The 15,806-nt window shown below is 35.1% G+C and overlaps 1 protein-coding gene across 4 annotated transcripts in view; it reads right to left on the bottom strand.

Moving 5' to 3' along the window:
- Window positions 1-2,496: 2,496 nt before the first annotated feature.
- Window positions 2,497-15,806, bottom strand: part of RBM27 (RNA binding motif protein 27) — a 74,874-nt gene continuing 61,564 nt past the window's right edge. For all 4 annotated transcript variants that reach the window (XM_038530519.1, XM_038530520.1, XM_038530522.1 and 1 more), the window contains 2 exons: window positions 7,221-7,331; window positions 2,497-5,796 (listed from right to left, as the gene is read on the bottom strand). In XM_038530519.1, the coding sequence (XP_038386447.1) occupies window positions 5,713-5,796; window positions 7,221-7,331 (195 nt within the window). In that variant the 3' untranslated portion in view covers window positions 2,497-5,712. The remainder of the gene's footprint in view (window positions 5,797-7,220; window positions 7,332-15,806) is intronic.

The raw sequence follows: 15,806 nt of genomic DNA, 5'->3' as shown, positions 1-15,806 counted from the left end.
CGCGCGCACTCACACACACACACACACAAGGTCACAATGCAAAATGTTTTTCACTGGGAGTTGCTGTGAAGGATTTTCACTGCTCTAAGGCCAACCACAGTTTACCATCTGGAGCCCCCTACAGGCTCTATATGTTAAAAACCTCAACCCAACAATAAATAATCCTTTTGTTCAGAAACTAGGACTCAAGTTCGTAGAGGAACAGGTATTTAACATACATAAATAGGCAGTTTTTATGATCCAAAAACATAAACTGAACGTATGCACAGCCTCATTCCTGAAGCCAAATCAAGAAACCAGATGAATTTATCAAGGTCTGTATTAGCCCTTAGTATCTAATTTCATTTAACATCAGGAAAATATATATCCGTATTTTGCAGTAATAGCTGCCTGAGGGCAAACCAAGAGAAGGAAGCACAAGAACTTCAGAAAACTATTGACCGACATCCACTTTTATGAAATTTTCACAAAGCAGTGCTAAGAAAATCAACAGAAACATGGCTAGGGTCACTGAAAGGCTTGTTTTCATGCTTCTACACCCCAAAAAAGGATTGAGTAAAGAAAAATTTTGAAGTATCAAGTCTAGGGGCAGCCCTGGTGGCCCAGCAGTTTAGCACCGCCTTCAGCCCAGGGTGTGATCCTGGAAACCCAGGATGGAGTCCCACGTCGAGCTCCCTGCATGGAACCTGCTTCACCCTCTGCCTGTGTCTCTGCCTCTCTCTCTCTCTATCATGAATAAAATCTTAAAAAAGAAAAGAAATATCAAGTCTATATTAAATAGACTCTATTATTTTAAAAACTAATGGATCATTATACCACGGTAGTGGAACTCTATGAATTGGTTGGAAAACTGAAGTGCTGTTGGAAACACAGGCCCATTTTCATTGAAAACAAGCTAATAGAGTATTAAATTAAGGCCTTCTTCCCTTGCTCCTTTCATTAAAGATAAAATAAAAAAATAACAGCACAGTTTATCATGTTTAATCACCATCATCACAAAAAAAAAAAATTGCAGATGCTCAAGAGTAGGCTCAAACTACAAATACTTTGCAAACAATCATCAAACACTATTCTGACCTTAATTTCAACTGTATCAAGTCACCTGTATCAGAATGCTAGGATGGTTTAGTTAACCTAAGGTTGAATGCAGAATCAGGTTAAGAGGCCAATTGGTAGATGATCCTGTAGAAAGGAGATCACTTGGCAGTAAGATCAATATAGCACAAATGGTGATTCAAAACACAAGCATTAGCACTACCGCGGGGTTTTTTTTTTGGCTCTTTGTTAGCCCCTCACATAGATATTTGAGACTAAAACTGAAAAAAAAAAAAAGTGCCCTGCCAACATTGTTTGGCTCATGTATTTAGAGCAATCCTGACTCTCATCTAAAATGATCCCACATGTTGACAATCACACCTTGAGTTTCCAGTAACATAATTAGATCCAGGCTTGACAGTACACTGGAACTTGTGATTCAAAATTTATCCTTGGCTTTAGAAAATTGACATTTTCAAAATCAGTAAAATAAATAAATAAATAAATAAATAAATAAATAAATAAATAAAAATAAAATCACATAAAACCAGTAATTTGCCAATGAGAGCTCCACTGTAGCAAAATATTTGCCTTGTTACCATTAAACAGATATAACTCCGTTTAGAAGTATGCTTGGCCCCCTCCAAACATCCAGGAACTAATTTATTATAAGCATGATGTAAGTTATTCAAAACAAATGGTCACACAGACCTTGCCATTTACTTAATTCATAAAATACAGATAAAATTTATTTGAAAATAATGAAAATGGAATTCTTCCCATTTTTTAGTATTTTCCCAGAGAAGCTGAGATTTAAAGAATTCTTCATAGACAATGCCTAATGATTTGAAAGGGAATTTTATAATGATAAGAAAAGCAATTTTTAAAATGAGAAAATAAGTCCAAGTGATAGACCTCCTTTTCTCATCAACATCCAGTCATCAGGGTTATTAAACATCGCTTCCTTCGCCTGTTATTCCTTACAAAAATACTCATCACAATTAGGGCTGCCCTATCTTTAGGTCTTCTCTTTAAGGTGTTCTTTCCCTTTTCTCTATTCGACTTAAGGAAAATATCCCTCCTATTCATTGGTAGTCATACTGAATAATCTCGAGGTAACATTAAGTAGTTGTTTTCATAAAATTGTTTGTGCTTTTGTATTTGGGACACCAAGACCCATCCACGTACAAAATATGGCTATCCAAGGTTACTTACAGCTAACGCTTCAATACCTTTCTCATTCATTTTTAAGACCGCCTTGTTCATTACATCTTCCTGAATTCATTGAATTTTGAATAGCCAAGACTTTGGTACCCAAATTCACATTGAGTGCATTCTCTCATGTACGTGAAACCCAACATGAGCACACAGGCATCATATCCACTGCTCACTCGTTCTCACATACAAACAAGCATACACACACATTTTCTTTCTTTCCAGAACAAGCCAGAATTACAGCTCTTTTGGTGATTGTTAGAATTTTTGGAATGGTTCATAAATTTTCCAATTTTAAATTTGTAATACTTTTATCTTTTTTCTTTTTTTTTTTCCAATTGTGAACCATTCCATATTGCATCTTTATTGCAAAAGTCAACATGCTTCTTAGAAATTCAGATTGTAATCGGTAAAACAAACATTACAGATATGAATTTAAATGTATAAACAGTTAGAAATTCAACAATATCTCCTATTATACTATTACACAAGTTCACAATTTTGTAAAAACTATAATACAGGCATACTATACATCAAGAGGAACCACTATTCCTTTTCACATGATTTTTTTCTTCTTTTTGAAATAATGATCCATCACCACGGACCTACCTTAACAAGACTGTTTCCCAATTTACCATCTTAGCTGGTAACAATGTCTTCCCGATAAACATGAAGAAAGTGAAGGAAACTGCATTCCCTAGAGTTACCTTATTAAGCCTGGGTAGCAATCCACTAGCCAACCAGACTAAGCTAGTAGCCAGACCGGACCGGTGGCTGTTATTGCTCATCAGCTTCTTAGATGTCATACTCATTAAAAAGAACAAAATTTGCCTCAGAAGGAGTATGTTATTTCTCTAAGGGAAGATGCCAGGAAAACAAGTCATGGTAGTTACCCCCTTTAAAGAGAAATTCTAAAGCTTGGGGATTTGAGGGTGGGGGTAAAAAAATCCTAAAGGAAAAAAATTATATACATTCAACAGTTTTATGCTAACCTTAACCAAATTTTCTAGTATTATATTTAACCTCTTTTTGGAATTCACTTTGGAGAATCAAACATGTTATAGAAATCTTAGGACATTTTAAAATTATTTTAGTCCAATTTTAAGGTGTATTGAAAACTGTATTTTATAGAAAGGGCCTCAATCTTCCTGGAAACAGTGTCTGTCTATTCTTTCCTTGAACACCCTTTTCTTTCATCCTCTCTCCCCCAGTAACTAAAAAGTCAAATAAATCTTCCTCTCTCTCTCTATACGGAGAGTAATATGATGTCAATTTTGAAGTTAAAAAATCATATGAAAAGGAATCTCATTCTGAACTGTCTACTGAAAATTTTCTCTTACAGCTCCATTAATTTACTGTAATTTTCAGTTTCCAAATACAAAAATACAACAATTCTTATTGAAATCTATACGCTGGTAGTTTTAGTACACAAAAAAACCAAACAAATTATTTACAAAATTATACAGTTTAAGAAAAAACTTTGTACAAAAAATATATAAATCCTTTGTTCCCTCTATCACGTTTAAACTGTCAGGACTCAAAATATTCACCACAATGAATCTTTCAAAATATATACCGACTGAGCCACAGACATCAAAATTTCATTAGAGATGATGGAGGAAGGAGCAAGATTGCTTATTCTGGGTACCCCCTTGTAAGGTTTTCCTTCTTTTATGAGCTTATTTTAGCTTCAGTGTTATCAGAAATATAATAATAACCTAGAAAAAGGAAGTCCTTATTATTGTGAAGGGAGAATTACATGAACTTAAAAATGATCCTGGTTTGATACATCATTCCAGGAAAATAAGTGGAAGAGAAAAAAGATAATCAGAACGTGGGATTTAACTTCTTACAGCTAAGTAAATCTAGAGTCCTGATGGTTTTAGGTTTCTTAGCGAACAGTTTCTATTTTGAGAAACAGCCTTTACCTCAGGAAACAAAATCCTTGACATAGTGATCACCAAGAACCTTCTGAAGCCAACAGGAAGTTTCAAATTTTCACACCACACATATATAAAAACATAGATGTATATATCCTTGAAAAAGTGACATCCTATGTACATTAATCATTTTATTTTCCCAGGGGTCAATACAGTGTAGTGTTGCTCCTCTGCTTTTCCATCTAACATTCAGAACACAAGGACATAAATTTACATATATATTTTACTTAACAGATACTCTACTCTATACAGTGTACAGTAAAAATGCACACAGTGAAGGAAACTGCCTATTGAAGGATGCATATGTTTATGGATAGCAACAAGCTACAAAATTATGAAAATATAAAGTCATCTGATCAAAGTCAAGTTATGACTCCCATTTATTACTAGCATCCCATCCCCATTCCCCTACCCCACCCAACCCCACTCCCACCCTATCCCCAGTCACCTCACCATCATGGTTTAAATTTAGGAAAAGAATTTCAGACACTTTTTAACCCTTTTTATATAACTATTAACTAAACTGAAGCGTCAAAAAGAAAAAAGAAAAGCTGGTGACTCTCTCTTCCCCGCAAACCTTCCATTATTCTCATCAAAACATCACTTATTTATCAAGGTGCTGGTTTAAACTTTTTATTGGGGACTGACTTTTGGAGGGCCAAAAGAATCCTTTATCTCAGCAGTGGGTAAGTTGGGGCTATTAATAAAAAGGCAGGAGTAAGTGGGGACAAGAAGAAGGGGCAAGAGGTGAAAGCCTTTTACATTGAAAATATTTTTAAAGAGGACCAACTGAACCAATACTCACTAATTTCAAAGCAAACTAAGGATCAGTAGCATTAAGTCCAGGACAGTTAATATAATGACAGAATGGAAACACCATGGAGCTAGCTACCATTGCCTTATAGAATTTAAGAATACAGAGTTTGTTATGATTTACACTAAAATAGTCCTTGTACTGCACATAAACACCCCACCCCCCATCAAAAATTTAGATTGAATACAAACTGGGCTCCTCCACTGTAAAAAAAATTAAAATAAATTTACTTTTCTTCTTCCAAGACAAGTCTTGAAAGCAAAAGGGTATTTTAATTACAAACATCTCCTTCTGTCTGGCGGACCCATTCATAATAGCTGAGAGTTAAGAGATTCCAGGCGATTTTGACATTTAATGAAATTTTATCAGCAGATTATAATCCAAAATAAAATTTCTGAACACCCTGTCATTTACATCATAATCCAACACCAATAGCAACAAAACAGGTGGTGTGGAAAGTAAGGCTCTAGAGATTATCCGTATCATTCCTGTGGATCTTCACAACTGTGTAAAAGTCACTAGGCCTTTGGTGCTTTAATATCATGAACAGTTATGAGATGTGTTTAAATAGCAAACTTGCTGTCCTTAAACCTACTGTGTGGAAAAGAAAAATAAAAAAAATTTTTGGCTCATTGACTTCTTTAAATAATTTTAAAAAGTTGTTCTTCTAAACAATATTCCTAAAAACTATACAGCTCGCATCAGATTTCATCTTCGCCATGAACGAGATTCATATTCATCTTCATCTTCATCATCATCATCATGCAAAAACAAATCTGAGGTTTCTGTTTCCTAAAGAAAGAGAGAGTAAAATCTGCTTAGTGGTATAAGAAAGGTAAGTTATTAGGCAAAAAGGACAAATAGATTAGTATACAAAACCCAGGCTGAATTTACAAGTGATGTACTCAGAGAGTATCCTTCAGGACAAAAACACCCATAAAAGTTTTTTAATATACATATTCTCCTCCTCTTGCTAATTTCACTAGTTTTAATAGATTTCCATTCTAATATCATCAGGAAAATAAAGAAAATAATATATGAATGTTTAGTAGGAAAAATGAAAAAAATCTATGAAATGTTTTTGATAAAATCAGTTTATTAATAAAATTAAATACATTTAAATTCATTTTATTCCATTAACTTAAAAAGAAGGAAAATAAATGATCAAGTTCCTAAACCTTTCTTTCAATAACCAATTATCTATGATGGAGAACATACCAATTTCCCAATGATGCCAAAATTTCCATCCTTATATACTAACATCTTTTATTTATTTTTTAAAATTTTATTTATTTATTCATGAGAGACAGACAGAGAGAGAGAGAGGGAGAAGCAAGCTCCATGCAGGGAGCCTGACATGGGACTTGATCCCCGGTCTCCAGGATCATGCCCTGGGCTGAAGGCGGCGCTAAACCACTGAGCCACCGGGGCTGCCCTTTTTAACATTTTTTAAAGCCAAAATTACAATGAATCAAGAAAACTCACAATGTTCGCTACGTGCCCATTTAAATAAACAAATTAGAAATAGGAGTGAAGGGCAGCCCAGGTGGCTCAGCAGTTTAGTGCCGCCTTTGGCCCAGAGCATGATCCTGGAGAGCCTGGAAGAGTCCCACATCAGGCTCCCTGCACAGAGCCTGCTTCTCTCTCTGCCTGTGTCTCTGCCTCTCTCTCTCTGTCTCTCTCATGAATAAATAAAATCTTAAAAAAAAAAAAGGAGTAAAGAAGCAAAATTATTTTTCATGTATTTTAAGAGTTTCATCATTCAGTGGTTCTATTATAGTTCTTGGTTTTCCTATTTTTTCCCTTTTATGTCCTACTTCCTTATTCTCATTTTAATTAACTGCACACAGAAGGTATTAAAATAAGAAACTCTACATCTATTACTTATGGAACATGAATAAACAAAAGCTAAAACAACCAGCTAAAATGTAATTCATTCATGTAATCCATGTCCTCACCAGAATAAAAATTTCTAGAGCTCAAATTAAGCCAAAATAAATGCAAAAAAAGAAAAAAGAATTCTCTCCTATGCCAGAAAATATCCTCCCCAAAGAGCTTTTTATGTCTACAAGTATTCTGATTCTTTAGTAAGCTTGTAACTAGTCTTAAGTTACTGCATGTTATGAAAGAATATTTTAAAAGGAATTTTATTTAATGTTAAGAAAAATACTAGCTGAGAAACTAATTCAGTATTTATTTTCAATCATTAAATTTACCTCCTCCTTGACTTCTTCTTCCTCAGTCTCAGTGGATACAGAAGGCACCTTGGCCTTGTGCCATGATATTTGTAGCCGACGGTCTTTGAATTTTGACCCTTGGTTTGCAGTCTGGAATAGATTTTAGAAAAACACAGAAGTCTGAATTCAAATTGTATTCTACTTAAAAAGTGTAATGACTTGGGGAGGAAAATGTTAAAGTGGATCTATACACAATCTCCAGTAACAGCCATAAAAACTAAAGCCTCCCCCACCTTTTTAACTTACTTAAATTCAATTAGTTAACATAGAGTGTATCATTAGTTTCAGGTGTATAGTTCAGTTATTCATCCATTGCATATAACACCCAGTGCTCATTATAGCACGTGCCCTCCTTAATTCCCATCAGCCTATTAACCCATCCTCTGCCCCCCGCCCCCCACCCCAGCAACTCTGAAGTCCCTTTTAATTAAAGAATCACATGTATTATTTTGCCCAGGTAGTCTATGACTTGTATTTATGTCATGTTAACTTTAGAATTTGTCTTGGTTTAGATGATAAATTATACTGCCACTCCACTTACAAAAGTCATGATGAAAACAACAAATATTATCTTAACATGATTAGTGGCCTTTAGCTTTGATAATTTACATAAACTGAAAACCTAAAAGTATAGTTTTTTTAAATGCCTAATGATGTCACAGCATCTCAGAGAGCCTTACCCATAGTTGATAAAAACTATTCCCATTTCCTCTTCTGAAATGCCATACAACAAGGACAAGTATTTAGCCATTCTATGCATTCAACAAATGTTAAAACACCTACTCTCCTAACTCAAGGTAAAAGTGCTCAGTTTCAAATGTATTTCTTGGCACTACCATCCAATTTCTTCTTTCCCAAGAAATTTCATTAAGAGAAAGTAAATATTTTAAACACAAAGCAAAAGAGACAAAAGGATAGGGACCCAAAGTTTCATTAAAGTGAAAGCTCAGTCATTCCTACAGCTTTTCTATCAATGATGCTAGACTGCAGAATATTCCCAATTCTGGGTTCAATCCTGAAAAATACAATAGAAAAGGTTCTTTTAAATACGGGGGGGGGGGGGGGGGGATTCACTCTAGTTTTTCTAGGAAAATGTTAAGTGTCAGTAAGCATTTGCCAAATGTTTCCAAAGAACACTCAGATCACTGCATGTTTAGAATGTATGTTAAGCCAGATCCATCATCAGTCAAGTACTATCTGCATAGATATCAGTCTGTGATCTAAGTAAAAACTCTACTATCCCTGTGGGGGCTACATCTTTATAACCTGATACCAAGTATTTTAACTTACGAGACACACTAAACTGATATATCAAAATGGTTCCATTCAAATATACATTTACCATCTTTTAAAAATCAGTTGGTTGCTAAGAGAGTAGATCTCATCACAAGGAAAAAAAGAATTCTATGTGAGGTGACAAATGTTAACTGCACTTATTTTAGTAATCCTTTCACTATAAGTACATATATCAAAGCATTATGTTGTATACCTTAAACTAATACAATGTTGTATGTCAATTAGATCTCATTAAATCCAGAGAAAAATCTGGTAATTTGTGTAGTACACATCTTTTGCCCTTATTCTTTTAACATAGTACATAGCCCAATTAGACAAAGACCTTTTCACTGTTCATTCACTTCAGTATTATCTCAATTCTTTCCAGCATTACTGAGATAAAACTGACAAAACTAGGATATCTGTAACTGTAGGATAACTGTAGGATAAGTGTAAACAGAATGATCTGATACACAGATGCAGAGTGGAAAGATTTTCCCTATCCAGTTCATTAACAACACATTCTTCACCTCACCTATTTAACTTTTTTCTGGTGAGAGTATTTGAGTTCTACTCTCTTAGCAAACTTCAATTATATAATACAGTGTTTTCAACTACAGTCACCATGTAATATGTTAGATCCTTAGACTTTGTTATTTGAAATTTTAAAAAAGATCTGTCAGTTTTTATAAACAGAGAGTGATGGAGATTTTTTAACCTATATTTACTGGGTTGCCCTCCAAAGATGGTAGCAGTTCTGTCCTCCAGAAGGAATTTTAGAGCATTAATATGTACTGCACATAAATTACTGAAGGAAGAATTAGAAATTTAATTTGTATGCAGTCAGAAATTAAGAATATATAACTCCCACAATCTAATCTACAACAATAAACAAGATGAATGATTAGAATAAAGATATATTTTAATAATACTAAGACAAGAATTTTCACACACTATTGACAGGGCTCTACATTAATGAAATTGATGTAGTTCACTCAATACTTCCACACATATCCAACAAAACTCTGTACACATATACACTGAAAGATCTAAAAGAATACTCCTATCAATAATGTTCATAAAGTGAAAATACCCAAATACTTATCCACCACAAGAGAACTAAGGAATAAATTGTGTTTTATTTACACAACTGAAAATTATAGAGGAATAAAAATGGAAAACTACTGTTACAGGTGATATGAAAGAAACATAATTTTAAAGAAAAAAAAAACCCACAAAAGAATATAGACTGTGTAGTTCCATTCATATAAATGTTTAAAATAGGCAGAATAATAATATTGTCATCTTTAGGAAAGCACATTTAGGTGATAAAACTAGAGTTGATTCTATTTGCCCTAGTTGCATGAAGCTGATTGCAAGCACTGAATTAGTAAATACCAAACCACTGTTCCTAAGGCAAAGAGAGGGTCAGGTTCCTATGAGCCTCTGGTCAAAACATTCAACTAATCAATACAAAACCTTGTTTTTATGTTTAAAGACACCTTATTTTTAAAATATACTGTTGATTCACTGAGATTAAACTCATAGCCAAAAGCACTCATGCCTGAAAAAGCTTACATAACACACCTATTTTTACTATAAGGCACATCATAGCCTTCTTGAACTTTTGACATAGCACTTGAGAATTATACTTGGGAAAGCATTTCAAATAGTCAAATCACCAATGAAAAACACAAAAATGAGGAAAAATGGGGTATCAAATAGACTGCAAAAGGACAGCTTTTTACAGTATGAGAGATGAAACAAGGCAGAGTGTCACCTTATTTGATTTCAGCTGTGAACGCGTGCATCCGGAACTCATTTTCACAGCTCTGCCAAAGTCTGAAAATGACCACAGAAGTACCTTGACCGTCGAATTTTTGATCTTACAAATAATTTTACTAGATAGGTTAATGTGCAAATACAAAACCCATGAATAGGGAGGATCAACTGTGTAACAAAAGCAAGGAGGTAATTATCATAAAGTAAGGATAATGGTCACTTTTCTAAGGAGAAAACAGTGACTGGAAAGGGGCAGAATGGACTTTTGGGCAGCTGTGAATATTCTTTTTCTTGAATAGGTAGGAATATGGAAGGTTACCTTCAATAAATCATTAAACTATATATGCTTCTGTTACATATCATTTGCTTCAGTAAATACTTTATTTTTTAAAAATATTTTATTTATTTATCTATTCATGAGAGAGAGAGAGAGAGAGAGAGGCAGAGGCACAGGCAGAGGGAGAGGGAGAGGGAGAGGGAGAGGGAGAGGGAGAGGGAGAGGGAGAAGCAGGCTCCATGCAGGGAGCCCCATGTGGGACTCAATCCCAGGACCCCAGGATCACACCCTGGGCTGAAGGCAGGCGTTAAAACCGCTGAGCCACCCAGGGATCCCCCAGTAAATATTTTTTTTATTTTTTTTAAAATTTTTATTTATTTATGATAGTCACAGAGAGAGAGAGAGAGAGAGGCAGAGACACAGGCAGAGGGAGAAGCAGGCTCCATGCACCGGGAGCCCGACGTGGGATTCAATCCCGGGTCTCCAGGATCGCGCCCTGGGCCAAAGGCAGGCGCCAAACCGCTGCGCCACCCAGGGATGACCCCCCAGTAAATACTTTGAGTATTATCCTTATAATTTTAAGAAAACACCAAATAGCTATTTATGTTAATGAAGCAAGGCCTGAAATGCAGCTCTGTATTTATAAACCCACTCTAGTAAATTTTTTTAAGTTAGAGACTTTGTGTATGGATTTTTATATTCATAATTTTTTCTATAAGGATATCTAAGAATACTACCTTTTAAGAGGACACAGATCAAGAAGAGGGAAGATCCTTACTTCTTATTAACCATATTTTTAACCATTTGCATGTACTCATTTTTTTTAATATTTTATTTTATTTTTTTATGATAGTCACACAGAGAGAGAGAAAGAGGCAAAGACACAGGCAGAGGGAGAAGCAGGCTCCATGCACCGGGAGCCCGACGTGGGATTCGATCCCGGGTCTCCAGGATTGCACCCTGGGCCAAAGGCAGGCGCCAAACCGCTGCGCCACCCAGAGATCCCCTCATTTTTTTATTAAAAAGTACTTTAACAAATTTAAATCTGGCCTCTAAAATACCACACAGCTATTAAAATACATAATTTTTCTATACCCCTATATATATTATCTAACACACATGTCTAAAATATGGCATGAGATAATGAAATACTAGGGAATAATTAGATGTCCATCACTACAGGACTATTTAAATCCAGTGTGGTACATCTATGCAATGAAATACCATGCAGCCATTAAAAAGAACAGGGCAACACCAAGTGTACCAAAATAGCATAATCTCTAATAACATTCTAATACATATTAAATGAAAAGTACACATACAAAAGAGTACTGTGTATCATACCACCATTTGTGTTAGAGACAAAATAACACATATATACAGAAAGATTATCTTTGAGAAGATACATAAGAAACAGATAACAATAAATGGCAAGTGAAACGAAGTGACTGGGTATAGAAGGAAACCTTAGTTTTCACTGCATATACTTTCATTTCTTCTACACTTTGTACATGTGTGCTGCCCCTCAAAATATAATAAGGTAATTCAAATAAAATAATATATACCAACATATATGTGAATATGAGAAAATCAATGAAGTTATATCCAGTAACCCAGAAAAGTACTTGGAACCTAAAAGGCACAAGTTACTCAGAAATTTATCTAGCCCAACCATTTTCCCAGATCAGAAACTAATGCCAATTCTGTCAGTCATCATTCATCAGTCACCTGACTAGCAAATATGAAAAAACAAAACTCAAGTGCTATTGAAGATACAGGCAAAAATGTGCTCTTATCCACTGTCACAAGTTTAGTATAACATTCCTGGAGGGTTATTCGGCAAGCTGTCCCCCAATTTTAAATATGTATGCCTTTGATCTAATCATCTCACTCTTACAACCAATGTAAAAAAAAGGGTTATAAAACCAATGTTAAATACTTAACATATAACATATTTTTTTTTAAATTTTTTATTTATGATAGTCACACAGAGAGAGAGAGAGAGGCAGAGACACAGGCAGAGGGAGAAGCAGGCTCCATGCACCGGGAGCCCGACGTGGGATTCGATCCTGGGTCTCCAGGATCGTGCCCTGGGCCAAAGGCAGGCGCTAAACCGCTGCGCCACCCAGGGATCCCTAAATACTTAACATATAAACATATAATGACAGTAAGATTACTCTGGGGGCATGTTGGGTTGTCACAAGATTGAAGAGCACTTTCTGGCATTTAACAGGAGTGCTAAAGGTATTGACATGTACAGGACTGTCCTGCATAACAAATTATTCCACTCAAAATCGCCAAATCCAGTAAGATATATATTAGAGTGGAAACACTCTAGCTGCCAAGTCGTAGTAAATATCAGTAGTTCACAAAAAGCTACCATTACTAAAAAAATTTTTAAACAATCTAAAGAAGGGCAAACACAAAGTGCTATTCAGAAAATTTTCTCTGAATGTTAAATCCAGAGAACGAGTAACTTCTGTTCTGGCAAACACAAAGGCACATTACTTGTCAAACAATTAAGTTATCACTTTCTTATACAGTAAAACTCTCAAATACATTTCCACACACGTGGAAGATGGGAGAAAGTAAAATCCCTATGTAGACAACTATAAGGAAAAGCTAACCAAATGTGAGAAATCTTTAGTATTTACAGCAGAAGTAATCCATTGTCTTATATGAAGTTCCAGGAATGAAGGAGCCGACAAATTAGAGGTTCTTGCCAGTAAGAACACAAAAATTTCAATGAATATCATACATATTTTTGAGGGTACAGAAACTGACTTCTACACTTCTCACTTAAGACTCAAAATGCTCTCTGGCTGCAGACTACATTGCATCCAGAGTATGCAATGATATTTTGTAAAGGCATAAATACATAAGAAAAGAGAATACAACAAAGCCAAAAAACTGGGGAGCTAAAAAAGCAAAAGGATTGTCAATATACAATGCTTACAATTAAAAAAAAAAAAAAAATCAAGAAGTAACAGTAAAATCTTATTATTTAAAAATGAAAAAAATAGGGGATCCCTGGGTGGCTCAGCGGTTGAGCGCCTGCCTTCGATCCAGGGCGTGATCCTGGGATCCCAGGATCAAGTTCCACGTCCGGCTCCCTGCATGGAGCCTGCTTCTCCCTCTGCCAGTGTCTCTCATGAATAAATAAATAAAATCTTAAAAAAAAAAAGAAGAAGAAGAAGAAGAAGAAAAAAAAAACAGCTAAAAGATTTTAAAAGTAGACATCCTTGAAGAATATAAAATGGTGAGAAATAGAGTAGGAGAATGTTTAACAATTCTGTGAATGTTAAGTTCATTTGAGTCTTCAAATGACGTACACATGTAACTTTTAAGAAAATAAAAACTAATTCCTTTCAAAAGAATCTAGGTACTTAAAATTTTCTTTTTTCTGTAACTGAATATTTTCCAAGTTTTCTTCAATGAATAATCACGGAAGACACTGTTTTGCAAAAGAATGAAACGAAACCACTCTTTCACCAAAAACATAAATAAACTCAAAATGGATTAAAGACCTAAATGTGAGACCTGAAAACGTAAAAATCCTGGAGGAGAGCAGACGCAGCAATTTCTCTGATATCAGCTGTAGCAATGTTTTCTAGATAGGTCTCCCAAGGCAAGGAAAAACAGCAAAAATATAACCTACAGGGACTACACCAAAATAAAAAGCCTCTGCACAACGAAGGAAACAATCAACATAGCTAAAAGGCAACCTGAAGATATTTGCAAATGACATATTCAATAAAGGGTTAGCATCCAAAATACATAAAGAACTTATAAAATTTAATACACACACACACCCCAGAACAAATAATCCAATTTAAAAATGGGCAAAAGACATAACGGACTTTTCTCCAAAGAGACATCCAAATGGCCAACAGACACACAAAAAGATGCTCACCATTACTTATCAGGGAAATGCACATCAAAACTATAATGAAATGTAACTTTATACCTGTCAAAATGGCTAAAATCAATACAAGAAACAACAGGTATTGGCAAGGATGTGGTAAAAGAGGAAGCCTCTTGCACTACTGGAGGAAATGCACACTGGGGCAGTAAGTATGGAGGTTCCCCCACAAAGTTAAAAATATAACTACACCTCTGCCCCTACAAAAGAGAATTACCCTATGATCTAGCAAGCACACTACTGGGTATTTAACCAAAGAATACAAAAATACTAATTCAAAGGGATACATAGCCTCTGACATCCATAGCAGCATTATTTACAATAGCCAAATTATAGAAACAGCCCAAGTGTCCATCTACTGATGAATGTATAAAGATGTGGTGTATACACACACACAAAGAGAGAAAAGGAATATTATTTAGCTTTAAAAAAGAATGAAATCTTGCCATTTGCAATGACATGGATAGAACTACAGAGTACTGTACTGTGCTTAGCAAAATAAGTCAGAGGAAGACAAATACCATATGACTTTACTCATACGTGGAACTTGGGAAACAAAACAAAAGGGCAAAGGAAAAAAAAAGTGAGGTAAACCAAGAGACAGACTCATAACTACAGAGACAATTACCAGAAGGGAGGTAGGTGGGGGATGGGTGAAGCAGTGATGGGAATAAAGGTAGGCACTTGTGGTGATTACCACTGGGTGGTATGGAAGTGTTGAATTACTTAAAACTAGTATTACACTGTATGTTAAGTAACTGGAATTTAAGTAAAAACATAAAAGAAAAACACATTGTCTTAGTTGTCTAAATCAACAACTACTTAATCTCTTTCCATTCTAACTGACCTTGGTTTTCACGATTGGACAATTGGCTTATGGAACCATGACTGATTTAATTCAATCATGGGAACAATTTCCTCAACAGAGACTACTTTATAAATGGGTAAGTGACAATTCTGACTAAGACACATGAGGGCACATGTGCTGAATGAGAGTGCTACATGTCAGGGGTGAGGTAGGGTAGAGGCAGGGATACTTTCTAGGAAAGTTAGCTCATAATTTTTTTTAAAATGTCATAAGAAAGTAGTGTTCTTTTTTGCCTTTGGATATTCTTTTTAGAGGCCACGACATTTGTGGTTGATGCAGACATCCTGGTGTCACACCATGAAGAAACAGGCCTAAGAACAAAAGCCAACAACGTACTAGTAGTAAAATACCAGAAGAAACATAAAAAGGTGTTGTGTGTCTGAGTTTCTGAATTAAAAGTAAAATTTCCCTATTTGTAGATTTCTTGAAAGAAAATAAATG

This window comes from Canis lupus, chromosome 2, assembly GCF_011100685.1.
Source record: "Canis lupus familiaris isolate Mischka breed German Shepherd chromosome 2, alternate assembly UU_Cfam_GSD_1.0, whole genome shotgun sequence".
NCBI classification, from domain to species: Eukaryota; Metazoa; Chordata; class Mammalia; order Carnivora; family Canidae; genus Canis; species Canis lupus.
Note: the sequence above shows the minus strand (reverse complement) of the source record. Positions and strands in the feature narration are given on the sequence as shown.